Source organism: Dermacentor andersoni, chromosome 6, assembly GCF_023375885.2.
Source record: "Dermacentor andersoni chromosome 6, qqDerAnde1_hic_scaffold, whole genome shotgun sequence".
Lineage (NCBI taxonomy): Eukaryota > Metazoa > Arthropoda > Arachnida > Ixodida > Ixodidae > Dermacentor > Dermacentor andersoni.
The window spans coordinates 56,359,223-56,379,944 of NC_092819.1; the positions used below are offsets into that span (position 1 = coordinate 56,359,223).

At 46.9% G+C, this 20,722-nt stretch overlaps 1 protein-coding gene and 1 long non-coding RNA gene across 3 annotated transcripts; one reads left to right on the plus strand and one right to left on the minus strand.

Moving 5' to 3' along the window:
- Positions 1-530: 530 nt before the first annotated feature.
- Positions 531-8,481, minus strand: LOC140218969 (uncharacterized). Its single transcript, XR_011895168.1, has 2 exons — positions 6,829-8,481; positions 531-6,638 (listed from the first exon to the last, which is right to left on the minus strand). It is a non-coding gene; the product is annotated as an uncharacterized lncRNA (long non-coding RNA).
- Positions 8,482-12,159: 3,678 nt separating this feature from the next.
- Positions 12,160-18,956, plus strand: LOC126522838 (uncharacterized). Of its 2 annotated transcripts, none has more exons than XM_050171673.3 (3): positions 12,160-14,367; positions 16,376-16,467; positions 17,883-18,956. In XM_050171673.3, exon 3 carries the CDS (start codon positions 18,088-18,090, stop codon positions 18,805-18,807), a length of 720 nt encoding a protein of 239 aa, XP_050027630.1. In that variant the 5' UTR covers positions 12,160-14,367; positions 16,376-16,467; positions 17,883-18,087; the 3' UTR covers positions 18,808-18,956. The 2 variants fall into 2 exon arrangements, with proteins under 2 accessions (XP_050027630.1, XP_050027631.1); XM_050171674.3 differs by lacking the exon at positions 12,160-14,367 and adding an exon at positions 14,381-16,146.
- Positions 18,957-20,722: the final 1,766 nt, after the last annotated feature.

Here is a 20,722-nt window from a genome sequence, read left to right on the forward strand (position 1 = left end):
CTGCATGTGTGTCTTGAGGTGTACACTGATGAAAATTGCATTGCCATCAAAACGTCCACACATAGCATTAAAAGCTTACATGTGTCAAACCACATCATTTAACAAGCACTCTCATCAGCCAAGTTGGTAGGGATCCATAACTTTGGATAGCGCCAATAGGGAGACAGTCGGTAGAAAAACAGTACAGATACGAGGACCATATGTCTGTGTCTGGGTTCCTATTTGGGGTGCCCAAGGTTGTGGGCACATTGTTTAACTGCTCAGTGCTCTCATAAACCATTCAATTTTGAATGCACTAATACGTATAGGTACACTTGTGTCTAGGAAAAAGACTATAAATTTATTAACAAAAGCATGTTTTACATTTAAGCACTGCTCGGCAGAGTTTTTACATTTTAAAGTTATACTTTCCATATGAAGTGCGCCCAGAGTTGCATGCAGACGTAATGAAGATTCATTCCTATGAAATGTGCAGTGCAGAGAAGGCATGTCACAAATCTGTTGAGAAATAACTCTTGCATTTTAGTAAAAAAAAAAAAAAAAATTCATGCATTTTTGTTGCTTCTCAAGTGATTCCATGTGCTTCTGGCCCCTTCTAATGACCAAGTTCTCTCCATATAGAAGGCAAGTGAGCATAAGTAAGTCAAGGTGTGACGTCGCACATTTGTGTCATTAAAGCTGTGACAATTGGTATTCACAATGTACATTGAGACTCCTAAAGCAGTAAAATGTCTTGCAGTATTACCTAGAGGGATGTCCAGCGCCACCGTCTACACAAAGTGGGAAAGCTCCATGGGAAAACTAACACGGAACATTCAGCTTGTCTTGAATATGGCATGGCCTGAAATGTTCCCATGGCTGTGCAGTAAACCTTTCTTGTCATTAAGTCTTTATAATAAGCCTTTGTTCTACATCAATACATGTTGCATTGACATTTGCTCACTGGTAGCACAAAAGTTTTTAACAAAACGAGAATGTTTTTATTTTGACTGCTGCACCGTGAGTGCAGACTGTTCTTTCTTCGAATTTGGTGACCTGAATGTGGTGTGCAGTGCTCACGGAATGAAATAGGACACGGAGCATTTAGTAGAACCCTACATATGTGCAAAGTACGCGAGAGCACCATGTCATGTCGCTAGGAATTTGGTCACCAAACGTGACGAGGACTCCGGTGTAAGCATTCGCGCCAAAATTACGTCGATGTGACACGAACTGCAGCCAGTTGAAACGAAAGTATGCGCACTACTTAGCCCTAAATTGACGCGTTTCATTCCGTGAGCACTGTACCTGACGCTTGTTATAACAGTGGACCAGAGCAAAACAATTTGATATAGTAATAATTCCTTGTAACAATACAACCAAGGAAGAATCTTATATGATTGTTTTTTTTATATGTACTGAACTATCATGACTTGTGACAACTGCTGATTCCCAGGCATGTTCTGAAAAGTCCTAGCTTGCCGAGAAAGATCTGAAGTCCTCACTAAGAAAGCACGTCCATGTAACAGCACCACAGTTAATTTCAGGAACCACTATGCTGAAAGCTGTCACTGAGTGCACTAAGGTGTGTGCAGGACCACTTGGCGTTTGTTTTATATACGTAGGTACAGAGAAGTGTTTATTCAGGAGCTAGTGACAGGCATTTTTTTTTTACTTGGCTGTACTCTACCGTGCACACTCATTTAACATACTTGCCTAGCACTAAATCCTAAAATACAATACAATCAAGGGACAATGTTAGTGCCTTCTGATAGCATGATATTTAAAAATAGTGTTGATTTCTCATTGTTACTGTTATTCATACTCAAGAAATAAATGTTCCTGCAGGTACTTTTCAATGTGTGGCAGTTAGGGCAGCTACTTGCCGGAAATGTATATTGCTATCTTTGCAGTTGTGGTGGAGATGTTGAGAAATTAGACCTGTTCACTTGTTACCGTGAAACAAATTAATTTGCATATGCATAGTATTGCTATTTGGGACTGTGTTGTGAAGAGTGCATTTGTGTTTGAAGAATGTTGTGTTTATCTTACTCCTACATGGCTGCTTTGCTGAAATGTGTCAGTGTGTCTCACAGAATGAAGTGAGCTGAAGTAGTATGGTGATGTGTTGCTCTAGTGTTCAATTAAGCTGATAGATTTGTTTATCGCACTGTTAGGGAGGCGTTATGTGTTTTGCCACTTGTTGCATTTTCATTCCTTTTAATCTTTGCCAAGGGGAGGAACAGCCTCTTAGCAACATATTCTGGCTTCCACGTTCCACTTTTTTTTCCCCTTCTTATTATGCATATGTTATCATACACAAGGCTATTTGTTTTCTGGCAGTGTAATCGCATGTATAAATGTACAGGCGCTCTCAGAATAATTCGGAACGCCACACACGCGGCCGCTCGCCGACGGAGCGCGCCCGTGGAAAAAGTAGTACCATGGTCTGCGCGTGCGTGGTCTCCCTAGCGAACAGGGTTGGCTCCCTAGTGCATCTAGTTTGGGTTGCGTTGCTTCAAAACGGTAGCCCTAGGTGCCCCTTAACGTTTTATCAAGGGGGCTCGGCCGGTGGTGTCTGTGACAAGCTGTGTCTGCACATGCACTCGCGTTGGAGCATAAGCGCTCGTGTCTGCTTGGTCGGGTGCTTGGGCGCCTTTGTTTTTCATTTTTCATGTGGGCCGTATTTATCATTTTCTCAATATATTTATGGTAGGTGACCGTGACTAGCGCTGGCAAAGGGCGGCGTTTGCGTCTGATGCAACCGTGATGATATCGGCGGCTCGATTGATAAAAAGATACGAACATATTTAAGCAATGACAGTTACGCGAATTCCGCCCTATTACAATCGAGGCAACATGCCGAAAAAAGTGCCGATGAATGTGCGGAGAAATATAATTAAGCTCAGTTCACAAGGTATACCTCAACGTGAGATATGGCGCCTCACAGGAAAGTCTATAAGTGCGGTCAACCGAATAATCCAAGCATACAGGGATGAAGATGGCCGCTCAAAGATGCAGCACGATCGGGACGACACCGATGCACGTTGTAAGAGTCCGACCTTGTGATTGTTGCTGCAGCCGTTGCCGATCCGTTTTAGAGCGCCCGCCAGATCAAGACAGCCCTCAACCTGCAAGCCAATGAAGAAACAATTAGAAGGCGCATGCGTGAGGCTGGTCTTCATGGATTTGTGGCGGCACAAAAGCCACACATTACGGAGTGCCAAAAACGCCGGCGCCTTGAGTTTGGCAGGGCACATGAGCGCTGGACGACTGTGAAGAATGGAAGGAAGTCATATTCTCAGATAAATCGACATTTCATCTAGATGGGATTAGGAGCGCCGGGTATGGAGACCATACAACTGCAGGTATTTTCCTTTTCATTCTGATCTGTTAAGCACAAATTCTTCCGACGCGCAAAAGGTCTTTCATCTGAAAAGACCATTATCTATTGCCTCCTTTTCGTGTAGATATGAGCCTGGGTATGTTTCCGAGATCTACAACAGCGGCCACTCTGCTCTCAACGTTTGGGGAACAATTAGCAAAGAGGGCCTTGGTCCGATAATCCGACTGTCCCCATTGTTCACAGCTGAAGTTTACAGCGAAATTCAGGACTTCCACCTATTGCCATACGCTCCTGACGGGCCATTTAAAGATGGCTGCTACTTGTTCCAACAAGACCTGAGCCGGTGCACATGGCCAGAGCTGTGGAAAAACTTCTTAAAAATGTGGTGTTCGCGTTCTTGACTTGCCTCCGAAAGTGCAGACTTCAATGTTATGGAGAACGTGTGGGGCACGATGAAGGAAAGTTTATCCAAGCTGAATCTTGGAGGGGCAAGTGCCGACGACCTCTGGCTCGCCATAACGCGCGAGTGGAAGGGCCTTGGTGAGAGGAGGGACTTCGTAGATGCACTCTGCGAGTCAATTCCACGCTGCCTACAAGCTGCGCTTCGCGTGGACATTGCGAGATGTTGATAGCGGAACATGCCAACCGCTTTAGACAAAACAAAGTTACGTTTCGATTATTTTTGTTTTTCTGTGGAAAAAACGAACCCAGTGTTCTTCCTGTTATTTATATTTACTATGTTCTCCTGTATTTTTTTTTTTTCATTCAGCTCACACAGCCTACCCTTGATTATCATTGTGTATTCCCTCTGAGCAAAAGAAAATGAGTATGAAAATGAATATCTACACCAACAAACGCCGACACGCGATCAATACGTAAGAATACTCGCTTCCAATGATCCAGATTCCGTGATTGATTGGCGCACAATATATGCGAACCACGTAATGTGGTGCGTCAATAAATGACTGCAGTCGTGAAGAGTTCATTAAAGTGCCCTTTGAATGGATGGATGGATAAAACTTTATTGGATCTATTTAAATGTGGTTGGGCCCCTAGACGTCCGGGAGCCCCCTGGCGGACATCTCTAGGCAAGCACAGTCGACCAGCGAGAGCTGGTCATGCGAGCAAGCGGCCCGAAGAGCGGCCTTCCACGAGGAAAAGGAATGAGGTGACCTCCTGTGCATGAAACTGGCCTTGAGGAACGTGCCGCGTTATTTCATTTTGTAAACTCTTTTATTGCCACTATCGCAGACACACCCGTTAAGAGGGGTCATGTATAAGTGGAAATTGTCCTCGTGTTACGAAGCTATTAGTACCACGGATTGGGAGATAATTTAAGAACCAATACTTCGCAGGACAGGCTAACACGGTTGAAAAAATAGGGCAGCGAGGTCGTTGTAGCCAAGCCGCCTCACTAGCACGTAATCACGCAAAGCATTGCCATTATCTCCCACACGGGATGCAGACCATGGCGAGAATACGCTGCACGGCATCCAGAAACCTTTATCTATAGATTATGGTGCATGCTGTGCTACAGACATTCATTCGCCCAGCCCCCCCTGAACAATGCTAAAGGGCACCTAGCGCTACCTTTTTGGAGCAAGACAACGCCAATCTAGATGCACTAGGGAGCGAAACTTGCTCGCTAGGGAGACCACACATGCGCAGATCTTGCCTGTATTTATCCGCTGGCGCGCTCCGCCGACGAGCAGCTGCGTGTCCGGCGTTCCGAATTATTCTGGGGGCACCTGTACTTGCATACTCATGTTTCATCCCTTGCTAAGCCCAGTGTTTGTATGGTGATAGACTGTGATGAACTGTGCGATGTTGTGCATCTTTACCAGGTAGCTTAAGCTGTTTAGTGCTCACTTCAAGCTTACATGATTTCTAACATTGTGACAGACCTAAGAATATTTGTGTGTTCAAGCTTATGCTTTTTCATGCTAAGATCAAACGTAATTTAAACGAGCAGCTATGTGTTCTTTATTTTCAAGCTTTACATTTGTTTATTTTCCCGTGAGGACTTGCGTGGTGCCTACTGAACTTCTTGAAAATAGTCGCATTATTTTTAAAAAAAGGAGAATGATATATTTTCTTTTTTCTTTTTTATATTTCCGTGCATTGAAACATCAACGCTCTTTGAAGCCAGTAAATTATTGGCATAGTGTTGTGCACCTCAGGGAATGAGCACTATCTTTTTTATTCACTCATTCATGGTGTCAAATATTTTCAGTGTTACTCATAGGCTATTCCTGCTGTTTTGTTGCCTTTTTTTGGCTGGCAAAGTTACGGTGACAGTTTTACGTTATACATGAGAAGGCCTACTCACAAGTTACATGCTTTTCGTTGTTGTCATTGCAATCTTGTCATTGGTTTCATTCATCTGGCGTAAACGAGCGGTGTTGCTGTTGTGCACCTCTCTTTGCATCTCGTTCTGTGTTGTTGTGATGGTGTATTATCTATTTTCAGAAATAAATTTGCGCTGGCCGCTGATATTGCTGTGCGGAGCTTGCTTGCTTTTTGCCCACTTTCACTTGGCATTTTGACCACCCCATGGCTTTTTGGATCGTTTCGTTTGCTGTGATGACACGCACCCCTAAAGATGGTCTACCAGTAGTCCTCTGCTTAATTCTAAACCTATAATTGGTGTCTCGTCACAGGCATGCTAGTCTGTTTGCAAACGTGAAACTTGGTGCCGTTGCACCCGTGCGCATTTTGCAAAATATTTCATGTTTAATGCGATCCAAAAGCGTATTGTGCTTCATGATGGCATCATTTATTTTTGCATAGTGTGTAGTTCTCCCTGTCATTGATCCGTTCTATCATGTTATCCACAATACACCAAATTATCCCTTGACTGTCGGTAGTTCCGATCGTTGTAGCGTAATTCTGTTGCTCTTGTCACTATATTATATACTTATTTAGTGCACAATAACCGTGTGTTGGTTATTGGTTATATATATTGGTATTGGTCACTGGTATATATATACACAACACTAACACACGGTTCTTGCGCAGTAAAGTCTAAAATGCCTGCCTCCTCTCCACAAATATTCCCCAATTTTCCTCCGCATCATAGAAGCACGCTCACCGAATGGAGCATATTTGCTTCTTGCTAATTTTGCTTTATTAGTTTTTGCTCTAGCTGCGGCGTTGCTGTCGGAATGCGAGAATGAATACTGTTGAAACCCGGCGCTTTGGCACACCTGCTAGCGTTGTGCTATGGGGCACGAGTTGTGGGGTTTGATTTCTGACCGCTGCATCCGATAGGGCGCAGAATGCCAGGAACAATCATGTACCATGCTTCGGATCCCTGTTAAACGGACACCGGGAAAAAAAGACAAAACAAACGTGTATTAGTAATTGAATTCCTACAATACAATAAAATTTAAAAAAATCTGCAGACTTCCGTGACCTTGCAAAATCGCAACCCGATTTCCAGCGAACCTCTCTTTCGATCAATTGCAATCAAAATTTCAGTTACCTCTAATTAAATCACACACCTTAAAACGTTGCCCTTATATGTAACTGGTCCGTTTGAAACCTTGCCAGCACGTAACGTTTTCGGGCACCTGGTAAAATAAAGAAAAACATTTCGCAGTTGCAGTAATTCATTCACACGCATTTTCACTTTGCGAGAATATTGGTCATATTATCCCCCACCCTCCATTTTCCACAGACGTGATTCTGTTGAGTTCACGGTTCACCCAAGCAAGTATGTTAAGTTCTATATGGTTCCTAAAATGCGGGTATAATGCTCCGGACAGCTTGAATATGTAATTTACTGCTAAGGCCTGTAATTTTCCACACACATTGAATTTCATATGCGTTACTTATAACCTGCCTCTAATTTTCAACAAATGTAAACATTGCGAACATTGCAGTTCAACGAAGACACCGTAGAAAGCTACTAAAAGCCTCGTATAAAGGAAAAATAAGCGCCTAAAGGGAGAGTTCAGTAATTATTTGCAGCGCTTTTAATCTGGCGAGGAAAGTTAGTTTCATCACAAATCTTGCACTGAACCTGTCGCCTGTTTCCACTAAACATAAAGTTGGTATAAAATATAGTTATTTTGGGTTATTGGGAATCATAGCTGGTAGAAGTATGACATTTTCCAAGATATGCTTAAATTTTTAGCAATGGCAGCACTTATTCAACACACATTTAACTTCGCACTAGGATTTATTTGTCATAAGGTAAGGCTCAACCTATTACACCAAATATATAACAGTCAGGCAGGTATCCATCGATATAACTATCTTCTGGAACCAGATTACATATCGACTCGCTGTGATAACAAAAAGATCTGAGCCTATAACTGCACAACAAACAATTTTTACTACTCTTTTTTTTCCCCAAAATCAATTAGACAATGGAACAGTTTGTCAAATGATATAGTAAATGTGTCAAATAACGAACCATTCTATTCTATGCTGTGACGGCGCTTTTGTAAAACAAATGTTTGCGTTATATATCCTGAAAACCTATTTGTTTCGCCTTACTTGTATGTCTTTCTCTAAATCCTATTGTAGTGCTTCTGTTCGCGAGTATATCTGTGTAAAAGCTTTTTTGTTTTACTGGTTATGTTTGGTTATGATTTGTTGTTCTGCCAGGGCAGAAATTTTTGCGCTCGTAAAACACTCGCAATGTCATTTATTTCAAAAGACACAATACACCCACCCACATTGAATTTTGCCCACACATTACCCATTACCTGGTTCCTAGCTTAGCTTCATCAAAAGAAAAAGGTGCCTTTATTTCACCGAGAACAGCGGGCGAACATCTTGTCACGCATGGAAATACCGTAAAAACGAGGCTTCGTGAATTTTTGTCGCGCTCTTATTAAGGCCAATAACTTCAAGATTTCGGGGCACATTGCACATAAGATGCCTCTTATTTCTGTCAAATATGCAGATCGTGTTGCGCAGAGTTCTTTTTTTTTTCAGGCATTGGGAAACGTAGTTAATAAGGGCAATGTGACATTTGGAAACACTTTTTCTCATAACTTTTTTCCCCAGAGCTGTATGTAATTTACACACATTTAACTTCGCACACTGGTTTACCATTTAGTCCGCTTATTACTTAAGCCTTATTACTTAAACCTTAAGAAGTTTGCAGGGGCCACATGGCCACAATTGAAACATGACCGGGTTTGTTGAAGTATGGGAGAGGCCTTTGCCCTGCAGTGGGCGTAACCAGGCTGATGATGATGATGATATTACTGCTAAGTTTGATCTTGGTGCCATTTGTAGTTATGCCACCACACCGTGCACAATTTTGCGCCAGTCGTAGAAGTCAATCATGTATGCCCCGATTACGCAATTTATTACAAAGGACGTGAATAATCGAAACAGTTTGAATTTTGCCTAAACAAGACCCGTAACTTGCCCCCTAATTTCGCCGAATGAGAACTCTGTGTAACGCATACACTTCCATCCGGGACACTGAGAAATGGCATATAGTTAGGGCCCTAATATAGTGGCCGCATAACAAATTCGAGCGCATGTTTGAGAAATTTTTCACCAAATGTTTTAAATATTCCACAGACACTTCACTGCACACACTACTTTGCCCCTGTTTCTTTCGTCTGTTTCTTTTTATTCGTTTGTTTCTGCCCGCCACTTTGCGCTAAGTTAGCGTACGTCAGAATGCTAGACCAACTAGCTCAAAAGTCTGCCTCCTTTAGGCCACCCACACTGCGGGACTCTTCAGACGTTGTATCGAAAGAGCTGCGACGGCCACTCGGAGCAAAAAAAATTACAACATTGTCCGAAATCACCATGGGATGCGAAAAGACACCACCGATTCGCACAAACCGGCCAGCAGCTGTCGGGCGCTGCGTGATGCCGTCGTCACACCAGGTAGTGTTCGTGCCTCGAGTGCCTGTGGCGCGAAGCGGCACAGGGAAACGCTTTATCAGATCTGAGGCGAAAAGCGGACGCTGCACGAGAGGATGAAGCGGGGGCCGTCGACATCCGTCTTCTATTCCCACCTCGTTCGTGAAAGAAGACCACGTGCTCTGTCCCCGGGCGGGCGATGGTCTAGTGCTCTCAGCGGGCTCAGTGTGTATATACACGGCTCCACGGTCAAACCCGATGTTCGCATTTGCATGTCGAGCTGTGTGTCGAATCGTTACCGTTACTCGCGAGCCGTACATACCAAGAGACGATGAATCAACGTGCGAAGCGTTCCGTCGGCTTCGAGTCGTGCCGACATCCTCATCCCAGCCGCCGGGAAACTGGCGCAAGGTAACAAACCTTCCTTTTTTCTCGGTATCGGACGCACACCGGCAAAATTTGCATGCCTTCCCAGTGCCGACTGTCCCAAGTTTCTTGAATTTGGGCTCGCTTTGTGGTTTTACGAATGTTGCGTCAAGAATTACGAAAAAAAAAGAAAAAAACTGAATTCTTCTCTCAAAGGTGTGGAAACATGGGACCTGGGCAAGATTGCAAAAAAAGATAAAAAAATGCTTGTAAGAAGGAAATTGTGAAGGTAGATGCACCGCCCTCTCGTGGCAGAGCAAGGTCACTGTGATCTAAAAGCTGTTGCTTGCGAACCATTCCTGTTCCAAGTTTTCTTTTGCTGGTGGGTTGCATCTAAAAGTAAATCATCGTTAATAAAATCGGGATGATGTGTACTGAGGGCGAACGTTACCAAGTGCCTACCATCTTTCTGTCTACCTTTCCGTCGTGTCTGCTGGAATTTTACGAATTTTTAAGACCCTAGGTTGGCATGTATGCAATTGTTGCGCTTGGACATGGCTGAGAGACTAAAGGGAGCTATCCCTTTCAGTCAGTGTCTTTATATGGAGACAACTTTTGAATGCTCTGAATAGTGACGACAAAAGGAAACGTTGAACTTAACTCCGGATGTAAATTAACGTAACCCACTGCTTATATAGATATCAAAGCCATATGTCATAAGTTGCTGTAGTACGGAAAGTAGTGAAAACAATTTCAATGAAAAGCAAGTTCTACGTGTTGCCCTGTGTCACTGCTGTTCGCGTACGTTCTTGCTTCTGAAGGCCTTCTACGTACTAATAACCAACGCATGTAACAAATATTTTAGTTCTTTCGGGGTATGACACACAATGACACACAGGTCATTATCCGTAATCACTTAAATGTTGCAGTTATTACTATCTCAATATTTACACTGCAGCTCTAAAAATATTTCTTTTTCTGCAAGTTTCGCGCCGTGTTTTCAGAAAGGTATAGCCATCCGGATGCCATGTCATAATTCCTGACGGAAGGAGCTAGAGATGGGCGGCGATGTTGTAGCGTTGCATTCCGCTTGGTTCTAAGCCACTCTTATCATAAACCGTTCGCGGCCGGCTGATCCCATTGATAACGCGGGCCCTCCCATCGAGTTTCCAAGCGTCCTGCTCACTCGCCATCTTCTTTGCACAGCAACTTGGCTTGCATCGTTTGTAACTTCGATGCTGTCTTCGTGAAGCTGTCTACTTTGAATTGATATTGCTCTGTCAGCTTCGTTAGAATTGGAACGAGACTTGAGATTACCGCTGTCCGCTTAGCTGTCTACCTTGCCCTCTCGCAAATGGAACACAGCTGATGATGACGACTGCTTAACAGATGGGACGGACGGGCGGGCGGACTGACAGAGAGAACGCAGTTTCGTGCTTCTAACTGCTCTCACAGTAATAAATCGTAGCTATAATATATATATTTCCGACAAACGGACGGACGGATAAATCCTTTTGGATGTAATATCTTCCTAGTTAAGCTCTCATTTTCCGCAAAGGGAAGCCACCGTTCTCTGCCGAATAAAAGTTGAAACATTCCGTGTATGGTAATTCACCTGTCCAGCCTGTAATCCAGCGTTTCCATTTACAGAACGGTCTGATGTTCCGTGCCGCCTTCATGCGCAAGTCGACGCAAGTGTGATTGAAAGATGACTGGAGAGACATGGAAGCCACACTGATCGCTTTCATCGTGATTGGCGTGGCGATGGTTCTGCTCAGCGTCCGCTGCTGCTGGGTCACCGTGAAGATCTGGATCGCGCTGCTGTCCAACGTGGACCAGGAACGGGAACCGTCGGAAGATCGGGGAGGTCATCAGATGGAGTTCGCGGAATGGACAAACGCGGTGGCGTGAACGTGTCGCAGATGGAATGCCGCCTGCGTTTCGTGAACCTAGAGACGCAGAGAGAGAAAAAGAGAGAGGGTAGAAGTGCTGCCATTCCTGACCCATTCTTTTTTTTTTTTGAGATCTACAGCCTATCGCTAAAGAAAAAGAGAAAAAAAGAAAACCCCGAGGACACCTAAGCACTTCTTTGAGTTGTGAATGCGAAAGCATTAATGTCCAATTGAACTCCGCTGAGTGGTCCTTCGAACTTTGCGCTGCGAGTGACGTACCATAGAGGTACGTGCTTCCCGGGCCAGCAAGCAGCAGCAGCAGCCGCCTGCAGTGCCAACGCCGCATGCGACCGACGTCTTGGGCGAAGAGAGGCTTTCCCCTCACGCCACGCCTGGCGCGCTTGCGCTGCAGCAGGTGATCCCTTTCGGCCGCTCTGCTCCGTCGAGGCGCGCTCGTGACGTGGCGTCGCAGCCAATAGGAGCTCCGTCGAGGCGAGCTCGTGACGTGGCGTCGCAGCCAATAGGAGCTCCGTCGAGGCGCGCTCGTGACGTGGCGTCGCAGCCAATAGGAGCTCCGTCGAGGCGCGCTCGTGACGTGGCGTCGCAGCCAACAGGAGCTCCGTCGAGGCGCGCTCGTGACGTGGCGTCGCAGCCAATGGCAATGAGAGCTTAAGTGGCGTGGCGTTTCGCTGCTGCGTGACAGACGGCTGCTTTTTTTGTTCAATGGGCCATTTGGCGCTTTCGCATAAAAACAAAAAAGGCTAGCAGGACGTTACCGGCAATAGCCGACAGGCAGTTACTTTTTGGGAGGTGCTATTCTTGGTCTCTAGCTCTTTAGCGAAGCTCAACAAAGTATTTCTTTTCTGATCCTCCAAATTTCTTTCCTGTCGGGACCAACCGAGTAGCTCATGAGTGGCTATGGCATAGGCGCTACTGAGCACGTGGTCGTGGGTTTGATCCCGGTGGCGCCGGCCACAGTGGAATTCGAGAACGCTCGGGTACCGTGCATTAGGTGCACGTTAAATAATTCCAGGTGGCCGAAATTAATGCGTGGACCTCCGATACGGCTCTCTCATTATCTGTTGTGCAGTTTTGGGACGTTAAATCCTACAATTTAATTTCATGTGTTTCATTTTGGGGGCGTGGGAACATTCGAAGTTTTCGAAGTCATATAAAAGAGTCAATTCGATTCGGGAATTCACGATTCGAAGTTTTAGAATATCTGTTTCTGTTCGGAATACTACAAGGAACAACAGTTGTTACAGTCTACAGGGAGAAATGCCATACGTAGGTGGTCGTTAATTCATTACTGTCGTGTAACTTCATTGCTGCACCAGATACGTTCACCTTTCCGCTATGTCTCATTTACAAGGCTCCCAGTTGACCTGACGCCCAGCTGTTGAAGGCCACGTATCTTACGCATAACGTGAATGAGCTACTTTCTTTGCGAACCGGACTCCACAGGATATTTATAGTTGAATTTCATTAGAAAGTGAAAATGCTAGGTATGTCATTTGATATTCGGTCACTGTTTTTCTCGAATATTCGTATTCGATTGGATTCGAAAATCCGAAAACGCTCGCTTTTTTGGCGAACAAGGGAGATAAGATACGTCAAGCGTTAGATCAGCGCTGAGTTAATTCCTTACAGAGGCTTGATAATTTAGCTTATCGAATGGTAGGATCTTAAATGGCACACTCCCTCATGAGAATGCTAATTGGCCTTCCCGATTCAGATGGATCGCTGGTAGAGAGCTTCATCCTGTAGTGGGCATATAAAATAGGCTCATAATGGTCGTATATCAAGTTATCGAATTGAGCAACAGGTGCGAACAGCCTCACAGCATCAAAGCGATCAAGATGTCGTTACTAATAACCACGCATGGATGATCCGTGAGCGTAATAATTTGTGTAGACTGACTGTTCACTTGACGATACGTATACGGTTCGAACAGATAGCTCGCTTCCGGTATGGTGCTCTCCCTTATAGTTGTCCCATTCAGCGAGTTGCAAAGCTCATAAGGGTACAGATGCAGGGATAGTGGCGGTTCGAGCTCACTTTCCGAGGTTGCAGCAATCGGCGCCTCTTTCCGAGCTCGGAAAGTTTCCTGGAACGGCGGCGTGGCCGCGAGCACGTTCGCCGTGTATTCTGCGCACTGCACAGGGGCGTACCGTATAAAAGCACTTGCCCAGAGCGCACGCACCACAAGGTAGGCACAGCTTTACTGCTTCGCTGGTTAATCTGGCTCCCTCAACACTTGTGTTTGCCTTAGGCAACGTATATTATACCCCTACTAGTCGACGCGCCACCCACAGAAAGAAAAATGATTTCCACATCACCCGAAAGCTCGCGCGCGACGACCTGCAATATTAACCAAGAAACTAGATATAAAAAAGAGCAAACCAGTGAAGGTGTTCCACTGTGAGATTGTCCTGTGCCGCAAAAAAAAAAGAAAAAAAAGTACCGCGGCGCTGTCTTTATATACCAGGAAGACAAAGAGGACGGCGTATCTGCCGATAAGTGAGCCTCTGACCGTCGCACAGGTCGCAACCGCCCAGGTACAGCCCTGCCTCTGACTGAAGACAACAAGGCATGCACAGGCGTCAGCTCCGCGACGCTTTGGCCCCCGTCCGCGATAAGATTACGCGTCGCGGAGGGACGCCGCGTGCCCACCCCGAAGGCGCATGACGCTCTGCCGCGCGCCTTCAGATAAGGGCGCGCGTTTATGTCTCCCTCCCCTCGCGCACTTGCCCGCGCAGTCGGGGAGGCCCTCGGAAACCACTGACTTCCGATGCCGTCCCGAACACCTAACCCAGCCCCCCCGCGCAACACGGCGCGTAAGCCAACGACAACCAACCCTGCGAGCCAGCCGCCGCGGACAAGTCTCGAAGGACCGACTGCCGTCCTGGTGCTCTACAGTTCCTCACCGCTCATCAGTGTCGCCAGGTTCGTATATTCCACTGTGGAGAATGTGCGCCGCCTCATTCTCTTCTGTGGATGTTAGTGCCGCTTTCTACTGACTGCCTGATTTTCTCCGAGGAAGGTCTTTCTTTCTTTTTTTTCCCCATCGGGCCAAAAACTCGTGATGCTAGGGAAGATAAGACAGCCGCGCCATCTTCTAGGGTAAAAATTCAAGGTAATATTGAAGGAGATACCGCAGGCGTTGTCAAATTCCTGTGCTGTGGGGGCAGTCTTACTTAGTCGCAACAAATTTTTCCATGGAAGGAAAGAAAAAGCGTAGGTTTGTTGAACGAAAAAGTTTTTATAGCACTGAGGGGATCCCGGGTTCAGTTATGGGCATCGTTGGTGCAGCACGGTCTTGTGTCAGCACACGACAAAGTTCATGTGGTATGTCTTCAAGATAGGTCGGTGATAGCAGCGAGTTATTTTCGTATATGAGGATGAAGCCTTTATGGTGATATACGATGCGCCATGTAAAGACTCAAGAAGAGTGTGGGCAGCCCTAGCGAGTGGAATATATCGTCCGCGCACGAGTGGTTTCTTCGATATTCTGCGCTGAAAACCTGGCCGACGGCCAGGGTTCTTCAGAAGTGCCTCAAGCCTATTCGAGGTATTATGTGAGACCGCAATCCAAGAACGATATTAGATCATGCTGGAGCTTTATCTACGCCACATATAGCTCACTTGTAACCATACAGGCACTGCTGAAAGTTGAGTGAGTTGGTATGCCTGAAACTGTGGACTATGCTAACGGCTGTACAAGGACGGCGGGATGAACGCGAATGCGTTACTCGTCGTGTGTACTTCTTATTTCTTCCGTCCTCTTAGCTCCCTTAACGTGTTGTGCAATGGCAACCAAATACGGTTAGTTTCGAGCTTCATACAGCGAATGATGTCAGCCACTGCAAGCGGGCGAATGTGCACTCAGTTTGGCAGTTCAGTAATATAATTGCCTGTTAAGGCGCAGATGAATAGTATAAGGGGTGTATAGTTAGCGCGCACCTGCTGCAGGATGTGGTTCCTGCGCTTGCGAAGACAAAAAAAAAAAAAAAAAAGGAAAGGAGATGAAAATCGACAGTCACTTAAGTATCCATATGGGATCTGAATGCGAAAACATGCTGACGTGGTTACGTCCATGATACGTGACGTCATACATTCTGACGTATCCTTCACGACTCTACCTTAATCAACCTTAATCCACCTTTCTAAGTTGTACCAACCTTAAACCCCTTTATCCACCTCAATCCACTTTACTTCGCCTTGATTCACTTTACTCCACCTTAAGTCACCTTAGACTGTAACTTCTAACTTTATTTCTGGATTACTGACGTCATAAAAGACGGTGATGACGTCACTGATGATGATGATCTTTGTTACGACTCATTGCGGACAACGCTGGCTTTTCTGGCTCATGGGGCACATAATGCTTTCGCATTAAAAATAAATGGCGAGCGTTGATCCCGCGCACAAAGCCCACACAGAAGGAATACTCGGCATTTCACGTGGGGAGCATTATCGCACTGCCGTTTCAGCAGTTACATATATCGCCTTTCAGGGAAGCTTCACAGAGCGAGCGTCTCGCAACGCAATCGGTGCTCACGGCGAGCAGGTTATCGCTTTATCTGAAAGGGGGCTAAAAACCGTTTATCTTTGTTCACGTGCCGCGCTGCTATCAGTCAGGTGCACGAATTGACGACTGTCGTTGGTTTCGATTGCTTCCATGACCCGCGAGAGGCTGAACCTCGCACGTGTCCTCCGCACACGGTCAGTATACGTTTAATTACCTCCTTTTCCTGCTGTTAACAGGTGCTCGCAAAGATAACTAAAGATAAATCGGCTATTAGAGATGCGAACTTCTTGGACTCGTGAAGTCCGGCGACGATTACAATCGGTCTTTGCCCTTTCCTTTTGCTGTTATTTACACGCGGAACTATCGAATAACTGCAAAGAAATCGGGTGTAGTTACAACGCTTTGTTTTTTTGTTTTTTTCAGCGTTGTAGAAAGGCACGGCAGCCCGCCGTGACTCAGGACACCGTAAACATCGTTGCTTTGAAGACAGCCGCAGGAAGGCCAGGAGACTGCAGGTTCGTTATATTCGTATATTTCAGTGCTCGAGATACTTCAACGATGCGATTTTCGCAAGCGGCTTCGTCGTAAATTTTGAGGCTTTTGACTGTCGGACAAGATCGCTGAAGCACGCCTTTATATGGCACCTTCGCGCTACTAAGCTGCTTCTTTCTTTGTCGAATCCCTTTATCTCTCTATCCCCGCTGTCCTCGTTCTGGAAAGGCAAACAGGATGCAACTCGCCCTGCTATCTTGCTTGTGGAGAACGAAAGAAAACACTCCAGTCGCAGGTGGCCTTCATGCTGGCCGGGGCTCAGGACGTTACTGACAGCACTTTAATTGTTAACCAGCGTCAGACCTAACACGCTACTCGCCCGTAACTTGCTTCTCGACAGACAATATACAAGGCGTGCTTCCCGACACTTGCTTTGAGGCATGCAGTGTGTTACCATCGCAGAAGGAAGTTGGTCTCGTTAAAAATAAGTAAGAGGTTACTACATCGTAGCCAGCGCTTCAAGGCACAGCACGGCGCTATAGTAAACAAAGGCAGGACCAGAAGTGGAATGCTGCTGGACACGTATGACAGGAGCCGTGTCCATGCGCCCTTCTTGAACGTCTTTGGCACTGCCATAATTCGCATGTCTTGGTCCTGGCTTTACTGTTGCGTGTCAACGAAAAAATAAAAAAGAGTCGCAGTATCGCCCGAAAAGCGAAACATCGATTGCGATAGCAAATTAGTAGAAACCTGTACGAAGTAGGGATATTAGCTTTATCGGCCGTATAAACTTCCAAAGATTCGCTTGCTAACCAAAATAACAAGCATGGTGTCAAGCATGCACAAGCAAAGATGAACACATCTCACTCGATGACCGCGCCCACTCTCTGTCAAAACGATGGAGTGAGAATGCGCGGCAATAGCAGCGAGCGAAGTGACCTTCGTTATAAAAATGACGTGTTTTTGCGTGCCGACCTTTGTTCTGAGTCTCGCTTCAACGCGAACTAGGTGGCGCGAACACAGCGCACACGAAGCTATCAGCAGCATTGGGCGCGCATTCTGTCCCCATCGCAGATCGCTTTCAAGATAGGGCCCGCGCGACCGCGCCATATGCAGCCGTCGCCGAAGTAGAACGCCCCCCTCCCCCCAGTGTCTTACGCCCGACTGAATACGGCGCGTTTCCTCCGCGCGCCTTCCGCTCTTGCACGTGCAAGAATGAGCCACCATCGCTGGCTCACCCTCGCATGCTCTCACTCGCCCATACGGCGCGCGGCGACGATGTTATCGCCATTGGACTTTATACGGAACATCACGACGACGCCGACGGCAGAAATGTGCCTGGAGTGTCCATATAATTGCTGTCGCAATAAAAAAAGACAAAGCGGTGTGCACAACTGGACCATGTTGAACCGGCTTCACTGTTGCTCTGTCTACGCAGGTTACGCCGCAAGCGCTCCAGCGACGACATTACGTCTGGGTACGGCAGATCTCATCAAGCCCTCAGTGGAATTGTGTTACGCTGGCCCGTGCGCTATCGGACCAGGCACGACCATCCACAGAACAGAGTATTAATTTGCGGAACCACGTCTAGCGGTTCGCATTGTAGCAGCAGGGGCAGGCGTAATGCGGCTAGCTGCGCGGTCATGCACTTGCTCCTCCTACTGGCCATCGTCCTCGTCGTCCTAGTCGTGCTGAGCGTAACAGTCTGCCTCTGTTACGGCCTCAACTCGGCTTCCTGCATGGCGGCCTTCAAGCTCAACTCGGCCGCCCACAGCGTGGCCGGTCTGTACAACGGCTACGCCGACCCTTCTACGGAGAGCGACGGCGCTCGCAACGGCAGCAGCAGTTCCGCGGTCGTCGCCCCCCTGGAGAGGCGCAAGTGTGGGCCGCCCGAGCAGGTCTCTTCTTACTCGAGCGTCATCGAGTTGTACGACAGCACGTGGCAAGTCAAGGAACCGCCACCGCCTCGGAATTGTCGCCTGGCGTCAGCCGCTTGTCGCGTCCCGTTAGACGGGCCGCTGGACGCAAAGCAACCGCAGCGGTGGCACGTCGGAGACATCCGCGAGGGCGACGTGGTGCACGGACAAGTGACGCTGGAGAAACTCGACTTGGGGTGCAGCAGTGCGTCGCTCCTGTTCCCGGATGCTCGTGAGGAGAACGGCGCCCTGCCCTGCACGAGGTTAGCGGGTGTCGCCGCGGTGTCCCTGCCCAGTGTCCTGAAGGGCGGCAGCTGGAACCGCAGGGAGTCGTGCTCCCCTCTCACGGACCTAGACGGTGCTGAGCGATTCCGCTTGGAAGTGAGGTCGTGCAGCCTTCTGGAAGAAGGCCCTCGCGGCCGCCAGGTGTCACCGGTTGGCTCGTGAACGAGTGAAGTTCTGGTATTTTTTTTTCACTCAGAATCTCGTTCGTACGTTGTTTTCAATAACGTGTTTGCCGTTCGTCGCACACGCGTCCAGGATGATATGACTGATGTGACAGGTTGTGAATTTCGATTAAACCGCTGCGATTGCTATTTTTGTCTCTGATAGCGTGTTTTTTCACGACTGTGTTGTGCCGTCGAACTGATAAGGCACAAGGGTGTTTGTACACGTAAGAGAACATCGCGAGTGACTTCATTGGTGGGATGTTGAAGCAAAGAGGTTTTTGGACAGATGTTGCTGGTGTGAACGGAATGTTCAGGTTGGACTTCTAAATATATAAGGTAAGCATGCTGTTTGCCATTAGAAAGAACGTTTAAATCCAATGTCTCAGGCATACCTTGCGTCAGACACATTCTTTACATAACTTTAGCGCAGTATTTGAATGCGATTAGCATTCTTAGGACACTTTACGCACTCCGGCGGCCACGCCATGCGCTGTGGCCGCCGTAGCAGAACGCCACCCTCCTCCCAGCCAGCTGGCCGCGCGCGACCGAAGATCGCTTTCAAGATAGGGCCCGCGTCGCCGTGCCATACGTAGGAGCCGCCGGAGTAGAACGCGTGCCCTTTCCCTCCGCTCCCTCCCCCGGTTCCTTGCGGGCGCGAAATTGAGCCGCCATGGTGGGCTCACCCTCACATGCTTTTACTCGCACATACAGCGTACGGCGCGCGGCGACGTTATTATCGCCCTTGGACTTTATACGGAACATCACGGTGACGGCGGCGGCAGAAATGTGCCTGGAGTGTCCATACATTTTATATCGCAATAAAATCCGTTAAAATCTATCCGATGCTGGACGGGATTCAAACCGCGTCGTATACATTGCATCCATAAAGGCATGGTGCACTTTGACCAATCGCAGGAAAGCAACAAAACAAGTTAGAAATGTGAAATCTTCAGCAAACAAAAGGGAAACTGCCCAGGTTTCCGTAGTATGATGTTCAAGGGTGTGCACACACAGGGGATAACTGCGCCGCACAGGTGATGACCCAGCACCATGAACTTGTGGGGTTATGTGAAGCAACATGTGTACAGTGAGCAGATCAACGACATTAGCCATTTAAAAGAGAGAATCACAGACGTTACTCACTCTATTACACCAGACTTCCTTAACCGTGTGCGGGAAGAACTTCAATATCGTTTAGATGTGTGTAAGGCAACAAATGGAGGCCTCATCGAACTTCACTGAACAGGTATAAAACTTGGAGAGTTTTCCTTATATTTGGTGAAGATTTCACATTTCTATCTTGTTGCGTTGGTTTTCTGTGACCGGTCGAAAGTGCACCATGATTTTACGGACACACTGTATATTCAGGCATTTGTGTCTGAATATATATTTACATGCGCGTCACACTCGAATTTCGAGGCGGCGGCGCTAGATGGCGCAGCGTGTCCAGGGTTGAGCGATAGAGGATCCCGGCTGCAGTGCCCGCCTTATACATCACGCGTTTCGGCGGTGGCAGTGCGATATGTCGCTACATTCCTTCAATGTTAATTGCATTATAGCGTCGACATTCATCGTGAGATTTGTATTGTGTAAATTTTTACGTGCGAATATATATATGCTTCACATCTTTCTTCACTATGTGGCTATCTCGTTATATGCCTGGTACTCAGGCACAGTATTTGACGTCCCGCTGGAGCACATGATTTCGTAAGCTTATTACTTTTTTTTTTTCGATCGCACATCCATTTCCGTAATAAACAACGTAACAAGGTTTCACGCTAATAGGGATATATACGGAAACGCACTAACAAGTATAGAATCACGGTGGGCTCGTTAACCGTTGCTTTTCCATAAGCTTGGAGATCAGTGCTCGAAATTATACGTACGAATCTTGAAAAGCCGGCAGATGCCAC